Source organism: Prenolepis imparis, unplaced genomic scaffold (assembly GCF_030444845.1).
Source record: "Prenolepis imparis isolate NDT839.2.m4 unplaced genomic scaffold, iyPreImpa1.0 SCAF_10, whole genome shotgun sequence".
NCBI classification, from domain to species: Eukaryota; Metazoa; Arthropoda; class Insecta; order Hymenoptera; family Formicidae; genus Prenolepis; species Prenolepis imparis.
The window spans coordinates 6,271,412-6,283,689 of record NW_028141168.1 but is presented as its reverse complement, the minus strand read 5'-3'; the positions used below and the strand labels follow the sequence as shown (position 1 = coordinate 6,283,689).

Below are 12,278 nucleotides of genomic sequence, written 5' to 3'. Positions count from 1 at the left end.
GCGCTATAAATACCAAAATAACAGATTGATTTATGATCGCGCGTATCTCTCTCTCTCTCTCTTCTTTTTTTTTTTTTTTTCGTGATTTACGGTGTCTCGAAGCGAGGCTGCTCCCGGAGAGAGTTTATATTCCCTACCTCTAAAATATACATATTTCTCTTTTTTTTTCTCCGAGGCTGTGACAGATAAATTAAAATTTTCAGTCGACGGAATATCGCGCAAACTAGATATTTCACGTCTACATGTCAAGCCTGAATATATTTATACGCTATCAATATATATTCTGGATTTTTACAAAATTATTCCCTCTTTCCTATTCCTCCCTATTTCGTTTACGATTATCAGATTTATATCATTGTGAAATGTGCGTCATATTTATTATCGCGCGATTATCTCGCACCTACGTATTAATGTGACGGAAATAAAAAAGCCGTATGCTTTTCTATTATATTTTTCGTCCTTATTCTTCTTGAACGATCGATCCGGCTTCCTTCCTAATTCTCTTCCAATGTATAATCCCTATTATTTCGTAAACGTATATGTATCTCGTAAGAAATATCATTTTTACTCCAGTGATTCAATAACTCGATCGTTTCCGAAACTTATTATACGCCATTTCATGCCGTTTTTATCTTCGAATATAGGCCGAAGGATTTCAGGATTTTCTAGTCCGGTATTGTGTATCGCTATACGCGTATACATACAGCTAAAAAGGATTTTTATGTATAGAGATTGAGCGAGAAAAGATGTAAAAGTGGATCTGCAAGGGCAGGAAAGAGAGAAAGAGAGAGGGAGGAAAAAGGAGGAAAAATAAACGATGAAAAAAGAAAAAGCGAGATGTTTTGCGGCAGAGGCCGCGCTTGCGATACACGTCGGCTTTCGACACGTACGCGCACTTAATCGCGCGTACTAGTATCGACAGTCGACGGGCCGGCTGAATTTTGAATGCGATGACTAATACACGATATACCTACCTACCCACGAGATCGATAAAGGCGTGTTTTCGGCGAGAAATGGACACAAGCGTATATACATATGCATACATACACACATACATACATACATACATATATATATGTATATATACATATACATATATATATATATATATATATATATATATATATATATATATACACACATGTGGATATAACTATCGGACATTCTCCGAAATTTCCAGCCGTCCGAAATAAATTCGCTACAGGGCTTTGCTCATCGGTACTTTCGAGGTAAATTCGAAAGCAAAGAGGACTGTCGCAAAGCAGTGTTGGGCATTAATCGATTAGAATTTTAATTGACTAAAATGATCCATTAATCAATAATTGAAATTGATCAATTATATATCATCGGGATTAATTTAATTGATTAGTATTTTAATTGATTAAAATGATCCATTAATCAATAATTCAAATTAATCAATTTTAATATCAATTATAATATTGATCAATTAAATATATCATCGGGATTAATTTAATTGATTAGTATTTTAATTGATTAAAACGATCCATTAATCAATAATTGAAATTGATCAATTATATACCATCGGGATTAATTTAATTGATTAGTATTTTAATTGATTAAAATGATCCATTAATCAATAATTGAAATTAATCAATTTTAATATCAATTATAATATTGATCAATTATATATCATCGGGATTAATTTAATTGATTAGTATTTTAGTTGATTAAAATTATCCATTAATCAATAATTGAAATTGATCAATTATATATCATCGGGATTAATTTAATATCGATTAATGATGTTCATCGTTGATCGATGTAAAATTAATCGGAGCAACGTAATCGTATATAATTATGATTCATCGAATAGAGATCAATATAATCTTTTAATTTAAGCGATTTTTGAAATTAATATATCTGATAGATGAATATATTATAATGTGTGAACATATCATTTGTAGATTCTTTTTATTACAAAAGTTTTTTCCTGTGATAACACATTACAATGTATATTCAAATATGCTAATTTCAAAAATCCATTAAATTAACCGATTAAATTATTCGACTAACACTTAATCGATTACATTAATCTATCAAATATACAACACATAAGTGTTAATCGATTAATTTTACACTGATTAATGATTATTAATCGATTAAATTAGTTTCGATGACATATATGATAATTGATTAATCTTGATTAATGGATTTAATTATTTACAATTTTAATCAATTAATATTCGAAGACTCCTTCGTTCTTACAAATCAAAATAAAATATAACAAAATCGCGATTTTCCGCGGCAAAGAAGTATGTAAGTAATTGTCGGAGAAAGAGGGAAAGATTCATCAGAATTATAAACATTTATTTCTCTCTCTCTGTCTCTTTCGTGTGCATGTCTCACTCAAAAATGTACATTGCGAATTACCGCGAATTCTAAATAATTCCATATAATGCGCCATATAATTTTAAGTAATGCGACGGAATGCGTGTAATTATGTTAATTCTTTTTTTAAAATAAAATACAGCATTTAAATATTAGTACTGTTTAATTTAGTAAGAAAAATGTAAATAGAATGATTATAAAAAGAAATGTTAAGAAAAATAAATTTATGAGATATTATTGTAAATCATATAGTACCAATGTGTTATGCAAAAAATTTAAAATTAATATTTTTTTTAAATATTGCAAATATTTAATTGGAACACCTAAATTAAAATATTATATTATAATAAAGATCTAACAAAATGTTATGTGTTCCCAATTATAAGTTTCAAAAAATGTTTTGTTTTAAACTTCGTGATTAAAAAATTCAGAAATTTTTAAAAATTAACTTAAAAAACCATTTTTAATAAAAATTTCTTTTATATAAACTTGAACACACACAAAATACAAATAAAATTAGATTAGATCTGAACATATTATATCAAATATTATTGATTTAATAAATTTTATAATATTTAGTAAAATATATATTAAAAAAACCTCACAACATCATTTTTACTTTTTAAGACGTTTTAATCTTGTCTGGGTTATTATTGTTTTATGCTTGTAAATCAATGCGAAGTTATGCGTAATTTCAGAAAAAATGTACATGTATTGAGACAGTGAGACACCCCTCGGTGTCATTTGATAAACGCAAATTGTAGAACATAGCGTAGGGATTCAAGCGTATCGCGCAAGAGTTATTTGTTGCCGTTTCGGGCTGCGTGATCCGTTTGCGAACGCTTACATCCGCTTACAAACGCTTCATCAAGAGTATCTCTATATATCTATTGAAAACGGAGCAAACATTGATCCGCATATTGAACAGAAGAAAAATCCCAACCGTAACAATTGTTCTTGCGCATTGTAATTTGGCGAAATATGAACGTGCGAGATCATTTTATTTCTATCTATGAAATTTAGAAAAAGTTCCCTTTAAAATATTAAGACGTTACAACGCTTGTCATATAATGTTTCAAAATTTTTATCCTCAAGTATCTTAATAACTGAAAGTCTCGAACTGTAGTTTGTATCGAACTGAAGTTCAGATTTTCAATTTAAATAACGAACAAAGTTTCGTCACTTATTCGTACCTCTAAGTTCACTCGAAATGGCTTTTCTTCACTTTCAACGGATCTCTCAGCTCGAGAAAGAGAATGATATTTTTAATCAAAATTTACTTCAAATTTTTTTTCACGAAATGATAAGACAGATGCGTATATTCTTTTTTTGAGATCTGAAACATCCCGGATTTAAAGAAGCCTAATTTGATTTAATATAATTGCTTTAAAAACTTTCTTCAAGATTTTCATTCAATCTTGTGCCTAAAGCTGCGCGATTAAATATAATTAAACCATGTTTTAAAAATATAACACGTTATTAAGACCATTATATCTTTACAGTAGCTCGTCCCCGTGACGGATAAGAAAGGACGGAAGTTACGTTGACTTTGAGAGGACTTGAGAGCTCTCTACCCTCCTATCTTAATATATCTCGGGATATCCCACTTATCAAACAGCAAGATTCTCAAGTTTTTTTCACTCTTTTCTGACATTTATCTAGCAAAAATAATTCCAGCTAATAATGATAATAAAATAATTTCATTTTATAATAATATTTTTACAATTTAGAATTAAAAATTTTATTGTTTCTGAAGTTTGTTTATATATTTATCATTTTATTAATATTTTATACATTTATTTATCATTTTATTAATATTATATATTTATCATTTCATTAATATTATACACACACACATAATATATTCATTTTTTATATCTTTCTATATGTGTTTTATTTTTTATTTATTTATTTTCTTTAAAGTTCAATGCAATACTTTATATATAAAATGTTACAAAATTTTCGACGCTTATTTTTTATTTTTCTGCGAATCGGAACAGATTATTCCTTCTTTTCCGTTGTGAGGAGATTTCAACACAATGAGACGCAAGCTTTAGTTATCGAATTAATTGATTGAGTTTATGAAAGTAAACGGCGGTGGAGGGAAGAGGACAAATAAAGCTTTGCGCAATATTATCAACGACATAAATTCAATTTACGGGATGGTTAAGAAACGGCACTAAGACGGCTTCCGACATGATTACGTGCAATCTTGTTGTGGCCGCTTCTTCGGGACGCTCCTTTTTGATTTGATTACATTCTGATTTTTTTTTTTACGTAAAATACCACTCTTGTATACAAAATAATCAGGACTGCAGACCTCCTTCTCTAGTTTCTTTGATCAATTTAAAATCGAATTTTGCGCGAGACGTTATTTCTTCTGAATTGTAAATGATTGAGAAACTTTTTCAAGTTTTAAGAATGCAAATAAATAATAAAACCTTAATATTTAATTAATGTCAAGTCGGTTTTACTGGAAGATTAATTAATTTGACACTTATTGTTAGTTACAAAAACACTTCTAATTTTAACATTAATAAAAACGATAACTATCAGTCAGATTTTTGTCTCGAAAACATGTACGGAAGAAACGTATGAAGGAATTTTTGGACCAAAAATATGAGACGGTAATTTTGCGAAATTCCGTATTTATTCCACGTAAGATAATAACTCGATTAAATAATAACGAGCATTTCAGTTGTTCTACCATTATGATGTAAAAGCGTGGGTGTTTCCGACGGCGCTCGAATAATTACATCTACATATATATATATATATATATATATATATATATATGCAGAAGATATTTATACCATCTTTTACATTTATGTACGTTACTCGTAACATTTTTTTCCGCTTATGTGTTTTTTTTTTGACATACTGCTGACATTATGTAAGAGCAAGTCAATTTTTATATCGCTAATAAAAATCGCTTATGTAGTTTTAATTTATATATTGTATATTATGTATACATTTTATTAAATAATTTTTTTTTAATTATATAGTATATTAATATATGTTATTTAAAATATGAAGTATAACTTTTTCTTCATATTCTAAAATCTTCATTTTTTTTAGATACATAAATAAATTTATATAAATATTTATATAAATATTTTATATAAAATAAAAATTAAAATATATATCTATTTCAGTTTGTAATACATATATTAAAAAACTAGGCAGTTATCCAGGATTACTATTTTTGTGTTAACATGTGAAAATGATCTATAAGTTAGTTTAAATATTGAATCATGTAGCATATTAATGTGTGTATATTATTTAAAATATGATAAAATATAACTTTTTCTTCATATTCTAAAATCTTCATTTTTTAGATACATAAAAAATAAATTTATATAAATATTTATATAAATATTTTATATAAAATAAAAAAATTAAAATATATATCTATTTCAGTTTGTAATACATATATTAAAAAACTAGGCAGTCATCCAGGATTACTATTTTTGTGTTAACATGTGAAAATGATTCTATAAGTTAGTTTAAATATTGAATTAGATGTTATATGATATAAATGCCTCGATATGTCATACTGTTCTATTCTCTCAGATTAATTTCCCGAAAATATTAAAAAATATGTATAAATCTCGAGAGATATGGCGCTATCGAGTACATTTGACGAATCGATGTAGAGGAATTCTCTACAGTAGGTCATGCGACGAGGCATGGAAGAGAATGTTAGAGAGAATTGAATAGAGACACGTCATAGAGCGAGCAAGAGAAAGTGAGAGAGAGAGAGAGGGAGAGGGAGAGAGAGGTGGATTTCTAATTACAGCAACTGTCCTTGTAAGTGAGATTTACTGCGAATTCCGCGTATTAATTGGCTGCCACCAGTGCTGATTAAACGTATTGTTTGCCAATTTGCTATTGTCATGAAATTCTCACTCTATGACGTGTCAAAGATGATAAAGCGTACGAGAATATATGAAAATACTTTTTTTATATTTATATATGTATACGTACATACTATATATATATATGAAAATTAGATGTATTTTAATATCAGATTCTCTTACTAATTTGAAAATGATTTTTTTCGTAGCGAATATCGAGTCGAGATATCAATTACAAAATGATTGCAAAATAGGGACACTTTTCACAAACTGTACTTTGTGAAATTAAAACCGCATTCTTTAATTAATTTAAATAAAATTTACTTTAATAAAATTTTAATTTTGGGTTTAGTTACAAAGCTATATGATCGGAAAACTATATATATGTATAAATATATATATATTTTTTATTCACAAAGCATTCGATTATTCACGCTGTAAGCAGACAGATAATAATTTCATCGAGGTGCAGTCAATGTAAATACATTTAAACATTAAACACGGGCACAATTCGTCCTCACTCGTAGCGTGGAATTAAATTTGCGAGAACGATATATAGTATTATCGCTTCACTTTCACGAAGGCATGTGTTATCGGTTATTCGTTATTAAATGTAGAATTTATGTTTCCATTTATTATTCAATATTCCACGTGCCGTATTGATTGTGAATTATAGGATTCTATCGGGAAATTGAAACACACAGTAATTGTAACAGTCGAAATTTAATAAATTTTAGGTATATAGGCTTTTGCGGATGATCTGTAAAGAGAAGAGACAAATATAAAAGGAAATAAATCGACTTGCACCCTGGGAACTCACGAGAAGAAACGTTCACAAGAATATATGGAAGAAAGTATTGTCACGTTTATTCTTCAATTTTTGCTTTTATCTATAAGTCGTAACTTTCGAAATTTCAGCATTTTGTATTTTAGCATACAAAAGTTAAATTAAAATTAAATTTAATTCGCATAAAGCTCCCTTCATACGTGCTCAATCATTTATTATATAAAACTCCCCCATACTTAAAAAATTAATATTAATATTAATCGAAACTAAAGAATGATATCGCGTGTGTGTTCATTTTTCTGTTTAATTCCGAGACACTTTGCATTAAAAGTCAATGACATAGAAAACGGAGAGAAGAGATAAGGTGAATGGAGGAGAAGACGAATAGGACGATGAAACTGATTTTCTCAAGGCAACGCATTTTCACGCGCAATATCCTTGACAGTCCGCACAAGCGGTCGCTCAAGTAGCTGTATAATGAAAAGTGGCCGAGGCGCCGAAGGAATTCCGACGATCCTTTTTCTCGTTTACGCAGTCGTACGCCCCGATGGGGGAATTACTTCCCAGCTACAAAGTTAGCTTCATAAAAAGCGACCAGCTACATCCAGTAAAATGCTCCCCCCCAACCCCTGTGTATATGTGATCAGAGTTTTTTTTTATTATGTTAGTCTTCCCGCAGAGTAAAATCGTATAAAGCTTCTTTATTTTGATAAATCTCAGAACGTCTGATATACGTTAAATTTAACAATGGATTTTCTCCCTCGTAATTACAGCTACGAGTAACTAATTTGTTAAGACAAAGCGCGAATAATACATTTAGAGTGATCTGATTGTGAGTACAAGTGATCGCTGTATTTCCTTTTCTAGAGAAAAGGATTTATCGAAATATTTTCTAAATGAAAATATATACGGTAGAAATATATAGTTGCATTATAATTTAATTATTGTTAAAAATAAGCAGATTGCATTTTCCATTCATTAAATATTCATTGCACTTTCCATTCATTGATGTAATTATTTTAAACAGATATTGTATAGGATGATCCTCATAATATCGTTTTTTAAGGCACTTATATAAGGCAATAATATGACAAAAAGCCACGAACAGAAATTTTTAAGTTTTTAACCGGCAACAAGTTGCAATAATAAAAATTAACCGAACGCTTTCTGTTTGATAAAAAAGCAAGGTAATCTTGACTTTTTAAAATGTACAGATATTTTTTTAATAGTAATGTAGATGACAAAAAAATTCAACAAGTATATACAATGTTATTTTAAGTTATATTACAACTCAATAAAAACCATTTTGAATTTGCTATTTAAATTTGAATATTTTGATCAATTTCATTATTTTGATTGTATTATGAAAACTGCCCTGTGTACATTGTATATTACATATGTATGTATATATATAACTTTTAGCAATTTATAACGTGAATGTAGAAATTGTTTTCTACATTAATATTTTCACTTTACATAGTTCAAATTATTGTCTCGCAAATTAAATATTGAATAAACGTTTTAAATTATTTCAATTAATAAATCGTAAAAATAATAATAACACACAACGCAAATATTGACCATTCATGTGTAATTACGTACATACATTTTATATAAGATTCTTTCACACAATTATTGTGCATTTTTTGAAAATATTTTTTTCTATTTACGTGGAATTATTTTTCCGCAAACGAATAATGAAGATAAAAAAGAAAATATCACTGACTGTCAAATATGATTTTATTCAACAGCAGCATGTATAGCAACTAAAAATACCAGCTCAACGTTGTAAACAGTGTTACAGATAGAAACTTTTGCGCAAAATTTATCAGGGGGAAAAAAAAAGTTGCAAAAACCAATCGCGGTTTTCGCGCGTCAGCTGATTGCAAAAACAAGTTTCGGTTTACTTCCAAACGAGGAAATGAAAATCGCGCGACGCGACCAGACGGTTGAATGTGAAACGGAAGTGTGTTGCGGAGCGGTGGATCGATTTCGGACAGATCAGGATTCAGATTACGACTCCCTTCGTCAGTCGACCAAATATGAGCGGTTTATGTTATGTACGTCAGTATGTACAGACATGAAAGCAAATTGAACAGCTCGTGCTTTCATACGGCACGTGGAGGGACGGTAAAGAGCTAGAGCTGTCGTCACTTGCAAACCAACCATTTATGGTTACCTAAAGGGCCAAGCTTGTATATCGCTTTTATATGAAATCGCATATTGATACGCCGTGAATCGACGTCAATCGATTCGATCCAATCGCCGTAATGAATGAATGACGATTATAAATTATGTATTTTCTATAGTTGTGCCGGTATCTGTTTCTGCAGCACGTCGTCGGACAAATTAAAGAGAGCTTTATTCATTTAATTCATTATTATCAGCTTTAGTACTTTATCATTGAACTTGTAGGAAATTGTGGTCAGAAAGTCCCCTTACAGAGTGATAGAAGTTACCTTTCGATAGAATTGAACAGTATGTATAATTAGAGAATATCTCTTTGTTTTTGAATATTTGCTAATATTAGAGATCGTTTTTTTTTTATATTCTTTACAATTCAAAATTATTGATAAAATAAATGACAAAAATATTATAGTAATCGGAGAAACGCGGTTGATTTTATTAATATTTATATAAAATTTTTAAATCATAAAAAATTATGACAATAAAGTCACAATTATATTATCTGAAATTATCTCTTGATCGTGAGAAGTTTATTAACTTTAATAATTACTCGGTGTTTTTCTTGAATATAATCTTTTTATAAATTATACACAATTACATTATAATATGATTAAATTTTTTTAAAATGTGCAAGATATGATATATTAGAAATCTTTGTTTGACTTCTTTTGAATTTTTAAATTATATTATATCGTATATATTTAATTTTGTAAAAAATGTATTTTCTTGCTTTGTATGTTGCAGAAATCAATATGGCCACTACGGAATCGTGTGAAGGTGATACGAGTCCGACATGTCGGCCAAGGTAAGAAAATTTCCGCGTATAACTATATAAAGAAATTACGTACTTTTAAAAAGTATGCTGTGATAGCTTTATTCATCGTTGATTTATTCAAAAAAAGAGTAAGGCATAATTTAATTTTGCCAGTAATTTCAAGTTTTGCTAGTTATGCTGCAATAATGAGAGAGGGAGAGAGAGAAAGAGAATCATGAATTTTGTGGAAAGTACAATTCATCCGCAAACCATCTGTAATTAATTTAGTATAAACCCAGCGGGAAATTTAATCAGACGGCGAGCTTAATCAGATGGCAACTTTGTTCTCCTCTCCTCTCCTCTCCTCACTCTCTCTCTCTCTTCCACTTAAATAACAACTTGCTGCGCATTAATTATAATAATGCGATTGTCCGAGCTTAATACGCGTGGCGAGTTATATTATAAGCTTGCGGTCGATATATGGGATACTTTCACTGGAGATATAAACTTTGTTGTTGCAAGGTGACGAATGTGTGATTAAAAAAACCTATGGCGATTATAACACTTCAACTGACTCAATCGAACGTATGATGTAAGAAAAGCGATAATTAAAATATCTATATAAATTTGCATGGTGGGATATATGTATATGTAGTGATAGCGCGTTAAAATATTTACACAAAGCTGTGAAATACGGAAAAAAATATTTGATAATATTTACATATTCGAAACGCGATTTATCGAGTGTTGTATCGTGTAGGGCTGAAATATTGAAAAGATCAGTGTCGCAATGTTATATCGACTGATAAAATATTTGAATTGAATTCAATATCAATTAAATATCAATAGCATTTTTATAAAGATGCAGTCACGTATATGATTGAAAATAATAATGATACTTTATAAAATAATTTTAATACTTTTAATACTTTTAATTTACTTAATTTACTCTTATTCAAATTAATTCAATTCTCTCAGTTTTAAACGATAGATAAACTTCAAAATTTTTTTATTAAACTATAGTTGACTAAAGTATTTAAAGACGAATATTTAAAGACTAACATTTTTCAATACAAAAAAAAATTTCTAATTTTAATATAATTTTTTAGTACACTTATATATATAAACACTGTTATTTATACTCCTTAATATAATTTTCGAATACAAAATATTTCAATGCTGTGCAAAGATGTTCGTAATTTACCAAACTTCATAAATTTTATGAAAGTTTGTAATTTTTGGTTCGAGTTATAAACAATTTCACTCAGGATTAGAAAAATAAAACGATTAGAAAGATAAACCAATCAAACTGCGCGACTTATTGCACACTACAAAAACTTCTCTTTACGTGCTTTTGGCACAATAACAATATCCCTAAATTCTATAGCAGAGCTTCGGTCGACTCTGAAGGGATTATCTCCTGCCACTGCGTTTGCTAATCCGAACTCACGGGCGAAGGTTGAAGCCGACCCGAATCCTCTTGCGGAAGCAAAAAGAACAAAACAAGTTGAAAACAAAAATTTAAAAAATGTGGCAATCAATCAAAGAAGCACATATTTAAACTTTTAATTTTAAATCACGTTGAAAAGAATCGAGCCTAGTACTTTCAAGATAATATATGAAGAAAATAATAATAAAATTAATAACCAATATTTAAAGTTATTATTTAAATATTTATATTAACATAAAAAGAAGGATAAATCAAATTAATACATTTCTAAAAATGAAACATGTTAGACAACATTATCAATAAGTTCATTAAACAGTTGTATACAAAAATTATACAACAATATATGCTGTTAAAGAAATGAATTACGTTTTTAGAATTATCATTTAAATTTTTGGATTTCTAAAGAAATCAGAATACTTTCTTGAAAACGCGAATATTTTGTAATATTTTTCTTTGGAAAAGGTTTTTAGAACTGTGTTTTTTGAGATAATGTCATCGACGAATCAACATTTTTACCCGCGATTAAAAAATAAAACGATTAAAAATCAAATCAAAACCCTGCATGGCTTAATGTATAGTACAAAAATATCGCTCTACGTGCGTGTATTATAAAATGAATAAAATATGAATATATAATAAAAAATACTTTTTAAAATAAAGACAATACGAGGACAATTAAATTTATTGTGTAAATACGCAATTTTTAGCAATATTTAAAATCAATATCGAATAAATATTTATAGGTTGATAAAACATTTATATGTATATATACACAAATATATACACACACAAACACAAACACACATATTTTTACAGATTAGGAATAGTTGTTCAATAATATAAATATAAAAATTATATTTATAGTTTGAAGTCTTGATATGTATATCTATATAA

General features: G+C 28.6%; 1 protein-coding gene across 5 annotated transcripts in view; it reads left to right on the top strand.

The window, feature by feature from the left end:
- The window catches only part of LOC145941559 (uncharacterized), a 59,004-nt gene that overhangs the window by 5,108 nt on the left and 41,618 nt on the right, over positions 1-12,278 (top strand). For all 5 annotated transcript variants that reach the window (XR_014426182.1, XM_083047706.1, XM_083047705.1 and 2 more), the window contains exon 2: positions 9,925-9,985. Coding sequence is in view for 4 of the 5 variants with exons in the window: in XM_083047706.1 (XP_082903832.1) it covers positions 9,933-9,985 (53 nt within the window). In the remaining variant the exon portion in view is untranslated. The remainder of the gene's footprint in view (positions 1-9,924; positions 9,986-12,278) is intronic.